A 17740-nucleotide genomic window follows, 5' to 3' on the forward strand; every position below is an offset into this window, starting at 1 on the left:
CTCTTCTACAACGGGGAGGGCTGGATGATATAACCTAGTGGTAAAGTGCTCTTCTACAACGGGGAGGGCTGGATGATATAACCTAGTGGTAAAGTGCTCTTCTACAACGGGGAGGGCTGGATGATATAACCTAGTGGTAAGGTGCTCTTCTACAACGGGGAGGGCTGGATGATATAACCTAGTGGTAAAGTGCTCTTCTACAACGGGGAGGGCTGGGGTGGTAGTGGGGGGATGATATAACCTAGTGGTAAAGTGCTCTTCTACAAGGGCTGGATGATATAACCTAGGGAGGTGCTGGAGGGCTGGATGATATAACCTAGTGGTAAAGTGCTCTTCTACAACGGGGAGGGCTGGATGATATAACCTAGTGGTAAAGTGCTCTTCTACAACGGGGAGGGGTAAAGTGCTCTTGGATGATATAACCTAGTGGTAAAGTGCTCTTCTACAACGGGGAGGGGTGGATGATATAACCTAGTGGTAAAGTGCTCTTCTACAACGGGGAGGGCTGGATGATATAACCTAGTGGTAAGGTGCTCTTCTACAACGGGGAGGGCTGGATGATATAACCTAGTGGTAAAGTGCTCTTCTACAACGGGGAGGGCTGGATGATATAACCTAGTGGTAAAGTGCTCTTCTACAACGGGGAGGGCTGGATGATATAACCTAGTGGTAGAGTGCTCTTCTACAACGGGGAGGGCTGGATGATATAACCTAGTGGTAAAGTGCTCTTCTACAACGGGGAGGGCTGGATGATATAACCTAGTGGTAAAGTGCTCTTCTACAACGGGGAGGGGTGGATGATATAACCTAGTGGTAAAGTGCTCTTCTACAACGGGGAGGGGTGGATGATATAACCTAGTGGTAAAGTGCTCTTCTACAACGGGGAGGGCTGGATGATATAACCTAGTGGTAAGGTGCTCTTCTACAACGGGGAGGGCTGGATGATATAACCTAGTGGTAGAGTGCTCTTCTACAACGGGGAGGGCTGGATGATATAACCTAGTGGTAGAGTGCTCTTCTACAACGGGGAGGGCTGGATGATATAACCTAGTGGTAAAGTGCTCTTCTACAACGGGGAGGGCTGGATGATATAACCTAGTGGTAAGGTGGAGGGCTGGATGATATAACCTAGGGGAGGGGAGGGCTGGATGATATAACCTAGTGGTAGAGTGCTCTTCTACAACGGGGAGGGCTGGATGATATAACCTAGTGGTAAGGTGCTCTTCTACAACGGGGAGGGCTGGATGATATAACCTAGTGGTAGAGTGCTCTTCTACAACGGGGAGGGCTGGATGATATAACCTAGTGGTAGAGTGCTCTTCTACAACGGGGAGGGCTGGATGATATAACCTAGTGGTAAAGTGCTCTTCTACAACGGGGAGGGCTGGATGATATAACCTAGTGGTACAGTGCTCTTCTACAACGGGGAGGGCTGGATGATATAACCTAGTGGTAAAGTGCTCTTCTACAACGGGGAGGGCTGGATGATATAACCTAGTGGTAAGGTGTTCATCTACAACGGGGAGGGCTGGATGATATAACCTAGTGGTAAGGTGTTCATCTACAATGGGGAGGGGTGGATGATATAACCTAGTGGTAAAGTGCTCTTCTACAACGGGGAGGGCTGGATGATATAACCTAGTGGTAAAGTGCTCTTCTACAACGGGGAGGGGTGGATGATATAACCTAGTGGTAAAGTACTCTTCTACAACGGGGAGGGCTGGATGATATAACCTAGTGGTAAGGTGTTCATCTACAACGGGGAGGGCTGGATGATATAACCTAGTGGTAAAGTGCTCTTCTACAACGGGGAGGGCTGGATGATATAACCTAGTGGTAAAGTGCTCTTCTACAACGGGGAGGGGTGGATGATATAACCTAGTGGTAAAGTGCTCTTCTACAACGGGGAGGGGTGGATGATATAACCTAGTGGTAAAGTGCTCTTCTACAACGGGGTGGGGTGGATGATATAACCTAGTGGTAAAGTGCTCTTCTACAACGGGGAGGGGTGGATGATATAACCTAGTGGTAGAGTGCTCTTCTACAACGGGGAGGGCTGGATGATATAACCTAGTGGTAAAGTGCTCTTCTACAACGGGGAGGGCTGGATGATATAACCTAGTGGTAGAGTGCTCTTCTACAACGGGGAGGGCTGGATGATATAACCTAGTGGTAGAGTGCTCTTCTACAACGGGGAGGGCTGGATGATATAACCTAGTGGTAAGGTGCTCTTCTACAACGGGGAGGGCTGGATGATATAACCTAGTGGTAGAGTGCTCTTCTACAACGGGGAGGGCTGGATGATATAACCTAGTGGTATAACCTAGTGGTAGTGCTCTTCTACAACGGGGAGGGCTGGATGATATAACCTAGTGGTAGAGTGCTCTTCTACAACGGGGAGGGCTGGATGATATAACCTAGTGGTAAAGTGCTCTTCTACAACGGGGAGGGCTGGATGATATAACCTAGTGGTAAACTGCTCTTCTACAACGGGGAGGGGTGGATGATATAACCTAGTGGTAAAGTGCTCTTCTACAACGGGGAGGGCTGGATGATATAACCTAGTGGTAAGGTGTTCATCTACAACGGGGAGGGCTGGATGATATAACCTAGTGGTAAGGTGCTCTTCTACAACGGGGAGGGCTGGATGATATAACCTAGTGGTAAAGTGCTCTTCTACAACGGGGAGGGCTGGATGATATAACCTAGTGGTAAGGTGTTCATCTACAACGGGGAGGGCTGGATGATATAACCTAGTGGTAAAGTGCTCTTCTACAACGGGGAGGGCTGGATGATATAACCTAGTGGTAAGGTGTTCATCTACAACGGGGAGGGCTGGATGATATAACCTAGTGGTAAGGTGTTCATCTACAATGGGGAGGGCTGGATGATATAACCTAGTGGTAAGGTGCTCTTCTACAACGGGGAGGGCTGGATGATATAACTTAGTGGTAGAGTGCTCTTCTACAACGGGGAGGGCTGGATGATATAACCTAGTGGTAAGGTGTTCATCTACAATGGGGAGGGCTGGATGATATAACCTAGTGGTAAGGTGCTCTTCTACAACGGGGAGGGCTGGATGATATAACCTAGTGGTAAGGTGTTCATCTACAACGGGGAGGGGTGGATGATATAACCTAGTGGTAAGGTGCTCTTCTACAACGGGGAGGGCTGGATGATATAACCTAGTGGTAAGGTGCTCTTCTACAACGGGGAGGGCTGGATGATATAACCTAGTGGTAAAGTGCTCTTCTACAACGGGGTGGGGTGGATGATATAACTTAGTGGTAGAGTGCTCTTCTACAACGGGGAGGGCTGGATGATATAACCTAGTGGTAAGGTGTTCATCTACAATGGGGAGGGCTGGATGATATAACCTAGTGGTAAGGTGCTCTTCTACAACGGGGAGGGCTGGATGATATAACTTAGTGGTAGAGTGCTCTTCTACAACGGGGAGGGCTGGATGATATAACCTAGTGGTAAGGTGTTCATCTACAACGGGGAGGGCTGGATGATATAACCTAGTGGTAAGGTGTTCATCTACAATGGGGAGGGCTGGATGATATAACCTAGTGGTAAAGTGCTCTTCTACAACGGGGAGGGCTGGATGATATAACCTAGTGGTAGAGTGCTCTTCTAATACACATCAATCTAGGATCGATCCCCATTGGTGCATCCACTGGGTTATTTCTTATTCCAGCCAGTGCTCCACAACTGTAGTATCCCGTCCATGTGGTGGTGCAAAAATCACATTCCTTGCTGTTATACGAAGAGTATCCCATGAAGTGGGGAAGTGGGTTTCCTCTCTCATTATCTATGCAGTCCTCAGCCATATAACCATACGTAAAAATGTATTGAGTGTGTTGTTTAATAAAATAGTTCTTCCTTCCTTTTATAATGTTCTTCACCACGTGTCACAATTAACCTACATGTATCTTAAGACATAAAAATGTCTGTAAATTATTATCACAAATATGTGTATTATTAGTATGTGTTATATAAAAAAAAACCGGCTGATATTCCCACCAATGTTCTGTGCCGGGTCATGCCAGAGACCAGATCTGGGAGAGACATGCCTGAACCCCTTGTGGTATATGGGCACGTACAAAGAGTTCTCACTCACTTTCACCAATGAGTGAGGAAGAAAACAATGTATCGAGGTGTTACAGAACAATAACTTCCACTCATTCAATTTAAAAGGCAAAAACAAAGACATGGTGCAGATTCCTCTTGACCATTCACATGTCATCCAAGTCTGATACACTGGTAGCAATATATTCATTTATCTGGGGGCTCTAAATTGACTGTGAGGAAGTCTTTTGTTTTAATAATCCTAGGCCCATATTGTCTTACTGCTACGAAATCGTAAAACCATCATAGGCTATGATGTCACTATGGCGTGTACTATAGTGACGTCATAGCCTACAATGGTTTTATGATTTCACAGTACTAAGATAGCTTTGACAATCTCTAGGCTGAATCCTAACTCTAATTATTGTTTAGCATATTTCCTTCCACCCCCAATTCTTTAAAAAAAAAATATGTGTATTGCTGAAGTGGAAGACCATTCATATGGTTTACCAATATATGCTTCAGTCACCTCCACAATTACCAAGGTTCGTATACACACAAGGATGAAACCTATTTGTTTTTAGGGGCATCCTGCCTAATATCCAGTGATGTAAATAGCTGACAGCAGGTGAAAAAGAGATCACCTGCTCTATTCTCAAAGTTATCACCTATTTAACTCCCCACTGAAGATAAAATATTTATAAATATGCATATAGTGTAATCACCCAACATCTTCCATATGTAATTACCATATGTACACTGAAGTTGGTAATTTATTTATCACTGATAATCTAAACATGACTATTAGGTCAATTAGGCAAATTCAAAACAGCAAAAAAAAATATTTCATTTTCATAATTTTGATTAAGAACAAGTCTGCTATATATCAAATACTAATAGTGTTAATGATGAATGCATGTTTAACCACATATTGAACCTACCTAATCTGAATTACAAAATCATTATTCGTGATCAGGACCATATCTCTGCACAGTGCAGAGTCAAATGGGTACTGGGTATTTGGCAAAATAGTGGTTGATTCCATGAATCTCTAACTAGTGCCTCGTCGATAGGCAGAATACCACTGACATACTGAACTTGTGTAGAACTATGACCAGTTATGATGCATGTATCAGAACAAGATGGTTTATTATGTAATAATATGGATAGATAATTGTCCGAGTTGGGCTGGGAAAAAGGCCAGCTTTGCACAAACTGAGCTAATAGTAATGCTATAATTATCAGGGAATTCCTTTCAGCTTTACTATACCAGTAAGAACACTTTAACTGTAAACCAGAAACCGGCCTCAAGTGGCGCAGTGGTTAAGTCATCGGACTACAGGCTGGTAGGTACAGGGTTCGCAGCCCAGGGTTCACAGCCCAGTACCGACTCCAACCCAGAGTGAGTTCTTAAGGGCTTAATAGGTAGGTGTAAGGCCACTACACCCTCTTCTCTCTCACTAACCACTAACAAACTAACAACTAACCCACTGTCTCGGACATACAGCCCAGATAGCTGAGGTGTGTGCCCAGGACAGCATGCTTGAACCTTAATGGGATATAAGCATGAAAATAAGATGAAATGAAATGTAAACCAGAGGTAACAACTTTTAATGATTAATCTCAAACCTACCTGCAGATTCTGCAGCTTGTCAACCCATCGACATCCTTCTTTGTAATGCCTGCACCGTATGTGACTGTTCATGATTTCTGTTTGAAGTTCACTGTCGGGGTAGATCTGTGAATACAACAAGTGGGTCATTTAGTACAGAAAACACAATCACAGGGTCGTATTGTAGATCATTACAGATATGTTGAAGTAATGAAGCATTAAGTATTAGCATGCAATGCTGTTTGACAAAATAAATGATACACGTATTACTATTTCATGGTGATATTTTTTCAATCATAGATCAACTATGCAGTTCAACACCTTTGTTGTTTTGTTTTTGTTTTCAATGGCAAACAGAGAAGCTACATGTTCAGTTGTTTGTGCTGTATAATAATCTCATAGCATGCCACTTTATCAAAATTATACTGCAATGTAAAAAAGATAAATAAATTAATTAATAAAATAATAAAAATTCTCTGCACACTATTGGTTAAAAACAATTTGAGATCAAATATACAGGAAAAAATAAAACAAACAAACCTTCGCATAGTCTATCGTGTTATCATCTTCAGGACATTGGAAGTTTCCAGCACTGAAATACAGAAGAAAAAGTTATTAACTTTTAGTTCACACATGGTACGAAAAGAGGACTCAGCCTTTATAGGTATTTTGTGATGGGGTGAGCAGAACACTTTTTTTTATAGTGTGATGTGATGAGATGAAATGGAAACTAACAGGCATCTTATGAATAAGTAGCCTCTGTCACTATTTTATTTTAACAAAAAATCAGTTTATACAAAGGAGATGAATGAACCAAACCTTTCTTCTTCTTTTTTTTAAACTAAGCACAAGTTGCAAAGATTTTTTATAAAGTCAGGTTATTTGTGACTTCAATTGATCAAATATGAATAATCTTTTTTTCTATACTTAATTCTGTAAAAGTAATATGCATACATTTTTATTTTTTAAGATTCAGCTGGAACAAATTTCATTTGGAATTCCATTCTAGTTTTTCAAAGACATTTTTCAAAGCAAGTTGTTTAACAAGACTTCTGGTGAGCCTATTATAGCAAACAAATCATTGAGCCCCCCCCAAAAAAAAGAATGTTAATAACATACCATATTAAAGACATTTTTTTTTAGAGATGTATTTCATATAAATGTACAAATGATTGTAATTCGTGATATAAATGAATGTTAATAACATACCATATTAAAGACTTTTTTTTAGAGATGTATTTCATATAAATGTACAAATGATTGTAATTTGTGATATAAATGAATGTTAATAACATACCATATTAAAGACATTTTTTTTTAGAGATGTATTTCATATAAATGTACAAATGATTGTAATTTGTGATATAAATGAAATGTACATGCAGCTCATCTTTTGTATTGAAGGTCGAAAAAAATATAACTCAGTGTATAGCATTATCAAAAGCATATTGTGATAAGGAATGAATCTTGCTCCAGAAAGAAAGTCTGTAATACTTCAAAAGACATTTAATGAAGCCATTTTCAATTCAGACATAACTTCAACCTCTCACCGCTCCCATATGTACAATCTCCAAAACGAATCTTATCAAAAGAATTAAAAGTAAATAATGAATGAATGTTTAATGACACCCCAGCATGAAAAATATATTGGCTATTGGGTGTCAAGTAAATAATGATACTTCTCTGTACACAAATAACATTATTTGTAAATGCATTGGATATTAGCATCATTTATTATATATCATTACAATTAATAACACACATAAGCTTTTGAAGAGGACAGCCGGAAATACATATGAACTACAGCACGCCGGAAGTTCTTTAAGGAAAATTAAATCAAAGATCAGTAACTTTTTTATTGCCTTCAACTGCATATTGAACCATGCTAAAGTTGTGATCCTTTATTATAGACTAAGAGATATCGTGTTAATGCTAACACCTTTGACAAACACAAGGAAATGTATTGGTGAGCTGGCGACTGTGTGTAAGGAGAGGGTGGCAACCTACAGGAACTCCCACACAATGGACAGGAAACCAGCTAGGCGTGGGTCACGAGCACCCAGCAGGTGACAGGCCCTTCCTGTCCTCAACAACTCACTACCAGGATACAAGAGCCCTGATGGAAGACAAATATTAGGGACCTCTCTTAAAGGTCAATAATTTTCTTATCTGCTTGTTTCGTGGGTTTTTTTTTTTTATGAAGATATGAAAATAACTTCCTTGTATTTAAAAACAAACAAAATCACTTATAATTTTTATACCAATGATAGTATAATTGTAATGTTAAGCTACATGCACATTCATATTTCAGAGTAAACAAAAAAAAATTATTTGCAGATACTGAATAAAATTCTGTGTACATTTATATGTGTATTGCAAGTAAAGTTATCATCAGAAACAATAATAGATAGGGAGGTTTTTCAAACTCCATGTTGAAACTTCTATTTTTAATATATAAACTGCAATGCAGGAATAGTTCATTTTTATTACTAAGATCTGTTGTTCTTTTCCTTTTCATATATTGGTTATTTCCCTTTTAATACTATAAAATAAACATATAAACATCATTCCTATATTGGTTATTTCCCTTTTAATACTATAAAATAAACATCAGGTAATCGAAACCTATTATTACACTTCGTTTCATCTCACTTCTTTGGTATCATTAAAAACTAAAAAAAATATACTTAGAAATGTAAAGTACAGTTATGATAACTGTACTTTACATTTCTAAGCGTAAAGTACAGTTATAACTGTACTTTACATTTCTAAGCATATTTTTTAAAGTTTTTAATGATACTAAAGAAGCGAGATGAAATGAAGGGTAATAATAAGTTTCTTTTATCATTTAAAACAACTAATTTCTGTTATTTAAACAAAGTTTCCAATAATGGCAACTTTCTTTTTTTCAACTACCATAAAACCATAAACTTGTATTGTAATTAATTCTGAAGTATAGGACCGTGTTTTTAATTAAAACGGTCTGCCCTCTAATCAGTTCTTGACTTGCAGAATGAGAGTTTGAAATGACCACCACCTCACTGTTTGGAGTATTTCATGAGACCTCAAGTGCTGGACAATGAGACAGACAGCTGGTGAAATTATAAAGACCCTCCAGTCTGAAGTGTCCTTTCAGCTCTTGGCAAATACAATAATGACACCTCTTGAAGATTTTATTATCCTGTAGCACTGTCACCCATGGGCTCTGTTTACAAACACTGATTCCCTAAGCTGTACTGTGTACTACTGCATAATAAAAGCTTTCGGTTCATCCCTTGTTACAGTAATATGGGTGAAGGCCATGGAGTCTATTTCCATTAATAGAATGTTTAGCATGGTTAGAATAATAATACATGTATACTGACATGTAAAGTAACAAAAAAAATTGTATCTGTATTTATTAAGATCAATAAAAAAAAATATATATATATATATATATATATATTTAGAATTAGTACCAATACACTAAGAACACTTCATTACTGTAGTTTGTAAGGGAATGTAAGTGTCAAATGGAACAGTAATTTTCTTTCATGCTTAATCTATGTACAATCAACATATACATATCTAGCAACATGTATGCAGATGAACTGTAGATCACTCTCCTGACATGGAAACATTTGCGGGCATCAAATAGACACTAACACTTGCAAATTTAATAACTCCATATGATTATTTCCATTGTAACCTGGATCAGTTTTCTATGGAACTAACTGTATACTTGGTATTTCTTGACAAAAATACCTGGCTACAATCTAACTGTAGACCCATGAACTGTCAACTTGGCCTTTTTTAATTGCTAATGACGTCATTTTCTAATATGTCATTTTCTAATATGTCATTAGCTTTCTGTGTGTTGTTTTCATTTGATCCCGGAAAAAGAATGTAATTAACCAATCACAATACAGAACACACTCGCTATCAGTTTACAATAAAATATATTAAAATTCTTATTGCAAGGTGATCAATTTGCAGCTCTGCTAAAACTTTCCAGGCGAGTGAGCCATGGAGAGGTGGGGGAGTGATTACTTACCTTTCCAGGCGAGTGAGCCATGGAGAGATGGGGGAGTTATTACTCACCTTTCCAGGCGAGTGATTACTCACCTTTCCAGGCGAGTGAGCCATGGAGAGGTGGGGGAGTGATTACTCACCTTTCCAGGCGAGTGAGCCATGGAGAGGTGGGGGAGTTATTACTCACCTTTCCAGGCGAGTGAACCATGGAGAGGTGGGGGAGTGATTACTCACTTTTCCTGGTAAAGACTTATTTTTTGATTGGTAATTAGGTTCCTATTTGTTTACATTATTTTTTAAAAGTCACTGTATTGCAGTGAAACACTTATTACTGTCTTAAATTGTTAATGAAAAGACATAAAACATGCTGAACAGAAACACATGTATTTAGTTACAAGTTAGGTAATAACAAGTGTGCTCTTCTCTGAAGTAGAAATGGGTATGTATGTGGAACATGTGTAAAGTATTGATCATCTGAAGCAACTTGTTGCTTCAAGTTTGATCACAGTCACTGTGAATTTCTCCCCTTTGAGCTACCTTTCACCCAGGTCTGCTTCACAACTGATCAAAGACTCTTTTAGTGACTTAGTACGTAACTGGTCCATCAGAGTCAGCAAGTGTTTTACATCAAAGACAGGGTATAGTGAAGTGCTGGGGAACCAGTCCACTGGACATCTTCATGATGCAAGATGCTGCAGGCCTGAACATCCTGTTATAGCCAACCCATGCATGGTTACACAATTCAAACATGTGTTAACATCCTCCTTTGAAACATCCATAAATCAATTAAATAATTTTACAAAACCCTCAGTGGTGATGATCAAATTTCTGTATAATTTTCTCTGACGTAATTATAGTGTGGGATCATATATATTTTTGTAAGTTATTATATATATACAAATCAATTTATGTAGATGTTGATATCCTGATTCATAAGTTTCAAGATGAAGCTAGGAAACAACAAACTACAGTTAAGCAAACTTCATATATAGAGCCATTCTCAAAAATATTTTAGTTTGATTTAACCTGGTTCATCTTTTTTACTGTGGATGGGACTGATGGAGTTGGGGTTTTTGGGTGGGGTTTTTTTTAAGTGAGTTACAAAAATGTTTACAAATCAATTCAGCTCAGTCAGGTTGTTATTATTAAGCTGGCCTAATCAGTGGAAGTGGTGTGGCAAGTTGAGAGGTTGGTGAAGGAACTACAATAATATGTAAATAAATGGTCATAAGATGGTCCTATTTTATTTGGTTCAATTAGTCACAATACTACTAATATTATCAAGTTATATATGCAACCACGCAGCACAAGAAAGACTTCTTCATAAACAAGAAACCACATGTCTAACCAAACATGGCTATATTTCATTGTGCAACAAGACATTTATTTGTCCCCAGGAAATACAAGATGCAATCAGCCACGATAATAAGCCCTTGGGCCCATGCTCTTCATAAACTTTATACTCAAGTGTCACCCTAAGTGACAATAAAATTAGTTACAAGTAATGAATTATTCTCATGTGAATGAGATAAAGCAGGGAACTTAAAATATTCCTCCTAATGGCTCTATAGAAATAACAGTATTGTAGCATTATATATATATAAAAAAAAAAATGTGCACGTTGGTAAACCTCAAATGAGAAATTATTTTCATAAAGTTGGTCTATAATATAACACAATAACACTGAATTGTGTAAGTTTATGATGTAATTCAACATTTACAATATTGTAAACACAAACAGAAAAAACAAACTTGGAAACAAACCCCAAAACATACATATACATTGGAAGTGAAAATATTATAAAAATGTGAATATTATTTTAGAAAACGTAAATATCAATGATCTTTTTCACAGTATATCACTTTTATGATTTCTGTAGATCTATATATAGAATATTGACATATATCATGTCTACAAACATAAGTATTCTTATTACCACTTTATAATTTTCGCAGCAAGACACTAAATTAAAATTGTAATTAATACAGTATGTAAAACCAACCTTATACTGACTCTTCCACCCAAAGTTTCCATAGAAATGGTCATTGTTGCCATTTTCCACCTGTAGTGATTGTCACACAAATTAACACTCTACAAACCAGCTGTTCCAAGATATCAGAGTCCTACGAATGTTTTCACCAACCTGTCAATACCTATTATTTCCAAGCAACATATTCAGGTATTGTACTGTCTGTCTGCAATAGCACAAAACTCTGGAATTGCAATTATAGTAATTGCAGCCGAGTCTTTGAGAATTTAATCGTCTCTAGCTGTTTGTAACGCTGTGTGACCCGCAGACATCAATAAATATTAATTCCAAAACAAACACTTTATGCCTCCTGGTCTAATAAGCCACTGCAGGGATATTATTGATTAAGATGAAATGCTCTTATTTGCATGAAATGTCAACTTCAAATGGTGCATATCCCTGTGACAGGTTCATTACAAACTTCACTTGAGGATATCAGGCAAAGACTATTTTCTAAAAGACTAATGTCTTCCACAGCTATATTCATCAAAGTTTGTTTTTAAGTCTTACAAAAACTCAGTAAAATGTCATGCACTAACTATCTGTTTATGCTGTGATTAGTCTCAGTGGAAAGACACAGTCCTGAGCACATCAACAGGTTTGAACGTCAGCAGAGGACCTTCAAACATAAAGTGAGGCTTCAGTGATCCTGTCCATGCTGGTAACGGAATCCATAGTGACAGATGGGTAGAATTTATTAGGGTATCTGATTGGTCAGTGCACTGGACACCTGCTAGGTCACTTCACATTTTTTCCCCTTTCTCATTATAACATGTGAGGCATAAATCTAACTTGCCCCAGGGTGATTAAAATTCTATTATAAAATCACATTTTCATAAAATACAATGGTTTTATTATCACTAATTTACACATAAAAGTTCAGTATTAAAAATCAAATATTGTTAACAATAAAATAGATATTCTACTTGTTTACTTTTTAAATTAATTTTTTATTAACTGTCATGGTCAATAATGTAATCTGCATTTTTAAAAACTATAATCTGGCAAGCTTATTAATTGTATAAAGAAAATTTTAAAAACCCCAATAATTTGGCAAGCTTAATAATTGTACAAAGAACATTTTAGAAACGAATATTAAATATAGAAATTATTATTAAAATACACATTATTTTGTCTTGCTAAACAATTGCTGAACAATTTAAGTTTTTATTAATTTGATCGCTATAAAACTTTCTATTGACACTGAATTTTTTTTTTTTTTTTTTTCACAAGCTACACCAGTAATATAGTCTGTAAAATGAAATGAGCTGTCATTTCCAGTTCTCCTCTGTCACCATAGAGTTTGGTTTGTATAATGGTTGTTTAGACACTGAAATTGATATTTACAGACATACTACAGCACTATATACTGAAAATACATTTTATTTGTTTCAGAAAAAAATTTCAAGACTGAAACTACTAGTAGTTACCTTTTAAGACAGGATTTAGATTTTTTTATGTTGAACATGACTGGTGTTTATTTTATATATATTTTTAATGACATTTAGGAAAAATGTTAAATGATATTATAAATATTATTTTGAGGAAATTGAAAACACAATCTCTTCCTTGATAGGGAAATAAAATACTCACCTATTAACCGTCTATCATACACTGTTCTTGTTACAATGGTTAATAGAGACATTTGTTTAATAAACCACTATGAATCTTTATTTGAATAAAGCACCATAATTAAATGCTTTTTACCAAAATTATCACACTGCAATGAAATGAAACACTTTGGTAATGGTTTTACGAAATGAACAAATGTACAACACAAAGCAAACAACACACACAAAGACAGCCCTTTGTGAAAAAAAATCTAATCAAAAAAATTTCCTGGACTTGACAGTTTTTAGTGACAATCTAAGACATCTGTCAGAGACGCGTGAAGCGCTGTCATTGTTAGGCCACCACAAACACAGAATCCACACAAAGAGTATTATTTTATGCATGAGACCCGGGTTAGCCAGAGGTTCAATTTCAGTTTGTCAGATAAAGCGGTTTTGTTAGCAGTTATTGCCCAGCAGTTGACAACACGGTCACACTTTGGAGACACGTGCCGGATCAGTGGCACACGCCAATGGAAGATGTCCAGGAGGTATTAAAAAAAATGCTGAGAAGCTGGCCGGTTGTTGATGGAAAATAAGAATCCAGAGATGGGACAAGAAGCACATGTATAAAAGTTGTATCAAGTATTAAAAAAAAAATCAATTACTAAGTGTTTAAATAATAATATGCAAAGTTCACATGATGTAGTTCAAGCAAGCATTTTGTTATAATGTCTCACAACAGCAGAATTTAAATTTAAGATACAGATCGTTGTGAAAGAATGTATAGGTATTCTTACACCACAAGAGACAGAATGTAGCTCAGTGCATGTAAAGTGTTTGCCTGTGGTGCAATGGATAGTAGGGTCATTTCATCCTTGAGGAGACATTGGTGTATGTATATTTCCTGGTCTAATCAAATAAATAAAGATCGTTTTGTTTAACGACACCACTAGAGCACAATGATTTATAAATTATCTGCTATTGGATGTCAAACATTTGGTAATTAGAGAGGAAACCCACTACATTTGTCCAATGGTAGCAAAGGATCTTTCATATGCACCATCCCACAGACAACAGAGCACATACCACAGCCTTTGATATACCAGTCATGGTGCACTGGCTAGAATGAGAAATAGCCCAATGGGCCCACCAACGGGGATTGATCCCAGACCAACCACACATTAGGCAGATGCTTTACCACTGGGCTTCGTCCTGCCCTCTGGTCTAATCTGTTCTCCACCAATGATGTATCAAAGGCTGTGGTAAGTGCTGTCTGTTGAGGAAGTGCCTATAAAGAACCTTTTACTGCTATTCACAAGGAATAGACAATATTGCAGTTTTGGGATTCTTGCCTAATAGCAGTCATAAGTCTAACAGCTTCTAATAGCCACTTATAAAACAATGTGCTGAGGTGCTTATTAACAAATATAGGATTTTGCCCCCTTTTTATATTAAACCAAGACCTCCAGCATAAATCCATGAGATTACAAAGTACTCTTATCACAACTAGATTTGTCTGGATGTTATTATAACAACAATCACGTATAATCCAACCTGACATTTTAAAAACGAGCATTAAATATCCAGAAGGAATGTCTGTGACAATAATAAACAATGAGATTATTGATTGCATTTGCTCATAGCCAGGCTATTAAATGATAAAAGTTCAGACAGGTACAAAGAGACAAAGCAAAACACTGTTAGACTGGAACTAGGGACATGCAGATTTGCACTGATAACTGGTGGACATGCGGACAGAGCTGCTGATAACATTCAGCCAGCCACAGGTGACACAGAAGCTGGATCCCATACTACAGAAACAGGAGCCATGCAGAGAGCCACTAATGAGTAACAGGAAGGAGATGATAACATCAGTCAAAACATGGGTCCAAAGTAGAGGTTCACACCTGCACACATTAAGGAACATAAGCAGTCCCATTAGTTATTATTTTAACACATGCTCAGCAGCTAATTGAGGCAGCTTTATTTTGAAATGAGATCAAAGCACATGTACTCGATAGGCTTGATGTCCATTTTCAAACATTATTTTTAAAACTGGATATTTCAATTATATGTCCTAAGGTTTTTTGAATGTATATTTATTATCAGATATTTTTAAATATGTATTTTGCAAACCCTGTTAGTGATCAATTGACCAATGGGCTATGTTCTGTTCAAGGAAAAACTGTCCAGCATTTCTAGGCAGAACATGTTTTTAATTTTTTAAGCCCATTTAACTAAAACGGAATAAGTTAAAATGATGCCGGTATGAGCCCGATCAGGTCCACCTACAGGATTAGCTGTATCATTCAGAAACATACAATCAGACACTGCAACACCAGATGGTAAATTTTAACCAAATAACCTCAGATTAATATCAGATATGTTTAGAGAGCCTTTCCTGATTTAGACAAAATGCACCCTTTTATCTTTCGAAATGCACCAAAATTCCTTCAAGAAATTGTGTAATTTTTCCTTTATGACATAATCCTATGGGACATTCAAAAGTCAATAGCACCAAAATTGTTCCCGTCTGCTACTGACATCAGTACTGCTAGTGCTCCCTTGCACTTGCCAGCATGAGCAGTTCCCCATCTCTCCCACCCCAGCTCTTTCCTGTTCTGCACCCATGACAGGCATGCGCTACAACAGCTTGTTCTGAATGTGCATGTAAAACCCTATGACTTGACTTGACCTGACCAGACAAAATGCACAGACTTAGGTGAGAACATATACCCATGTATACTTGTTAAGAATCTGGTTTTAAAAAACCCCAACCTACACATAATCTGACTTAATTATTTATTAAATGTCTTATATTCTTTTTAAATTTTCAGCTTTAATAAAGTTTTGTACAAATGATCAACAAGAGTACCAGTGAGGTACATGATTCGCCCATCAAGAGTTTGATGGAGAAGCACACAAATTATTGAACGTGTTATATGAATTGGTAAGGAAGGTATATACTAGGCCAGACAAGGATTTTCTTCAATGTGCAGTTATGTGTGCAAAGTAGGTCTCAGTGAACCTAGTTATAATATGTGCCCCACCGCCATCTCAAGTTGCATGCAAGGTTTCATGGTCCTATATGAATTGATAAGTAAAATATGTCTAGAAAAAAGATTTCCTTTAATATGCAGTAATGTGTGAAAAGTAAGTCACAATGACCTAATTATGGTATGTGACACACTGCCAACTCAAGACATGCCCAGGAAATGAAGTTTACAGACACATGTATACATGGATAGATGTACGGACCATACCATAATACAACTTGTCAAAGACAGGCATATAAAAAATAGGAAAAAAGGTTCTTTAACTTTTCAAAGCAGCAGATATACTCAGACTTCATATTGTCTTATTGTTGATAAACTGTCCGAGCCACGCGTCCCTTTTATCTGAGGACCTTAACCTGTTGACCACAAACTGTTAAAGCCCCACACAAGCAGATGTGAATTCCTCAGACCCAAGACCCTTTCATTTTGTACTTTTTTTGTAATTTCAATGCATTCCAGTAGCCCTGCTGTCCGTTACCTTTGCTACTACCTTTCGAAACCATGTGCCCATTTCCATACAGGTGAGACGAGTTGCCGGGGCTCGTGGCGACACACCTGTCGTCAACACCCTTCATACACCAAGCTACATCTGCCTGGAACATTCCTTTGCAGTCTGTTGCCCACAAATTATAGTCCACAATACATCAAATGGAGAGCTGTATACAGCTGGGAGGAATGAACAAAAGAATAAACTGATCAGGAGCATGATGGTTTGCATGGTAAAACTATCTCCAGGTATTTGCTGGGATGTTAACAACCGACACGTGCCATTCTCAATGATGAAAAATTACTTTGAAATTAAGTATTTGCTGTCATTGACCTAATTGATGAAACTACATGTACAATTTAAATATCATAAAATGTATGATCTGTTATTAACCAGTTTGTTAGGTTTTATGTAATAAAGTTATATGCACTAAGTTTTAAGGGATAGATAATTCCACATATTTCACTCCAACATACATATTGAAAAAAAAACATGTACAAAGACTGAAAAAAAATCTTCCAAAAATAAAATAAAATAAATACACCAGTAAATGTTTACAAACATTTTACAAGCAGTTGTTACATTGCAGCCCAATTTTGTTAAAACTATATATAAAGGCCACCACTACATAATAAACATGGCCTTTATAAGCAGGTGATTGTCATATAGAGGTTAAATAGATTTGTGTGTGTAAGATTGTCTAGAAGAGATATATCTGATGTGCCTTTATAATAGTAGTTTTAACTGTAAGAAAAGTTAATATTTAAAAAGTTATTTCATAACATGTAATCCATTAACACACATTTTAAATGTGTCAAATCTCCAAAAGGACACAAAATTGAATAGCAGCTGCTTGTAACAAGGACTGAAATAGTCTATTTCTTTGCACATGGTTTGACTGACAGCTGCAATGGTCATCC

The 17740-nt window shown here is 37.2% G+C and overlaps 1 protein-coding gene across 3 annotated transcripts in view; it reads right to left on the bottom strand.

Moving 5' to 3' along the window:
• The window catches only part of LOC121368340 (TNF receptor-associated factor 4-like), a 78157-nt gene that overhangs the window by 14920 nt on the left and 45497 nt on the right, over window positions 1–17740 (bottom strand). For all 3 annotated transcript variants that reach the window (XM_041493029.1, XM_041493030.1, XM_041493031.1), the window contains exons 2-3: window positions 6224–6275; window positions 5705–5809 (exon numbers count right to left, since the gene is read on the bottom strand). In XM_041493029.1, coding sequence (XP_041348963.1) covers window positions 5705–5809; window positions 6224–6275 — 157 coding nt within the window. The remainder of the gene's footprint in view (window positions 1–5704; window positions 5810–6223; window positions 6276–17740) is intronic.

This window comes from Gigantopelta aegis, chromosome 3, assembly GCF_016097555.1.
Source record: "Gigantopelta aegis isolate Gae_Host chromosome 3, Gae_host_genome, whole genome shotgun sequence".
In the NCBI taxonomy this organism is placed as follows: Eukaryota; Metazoa; Mollusca; class Gastropoda; order Neomphalida; family Peltospiridae; genus Gigantopelta; species Gigantopelta aegis.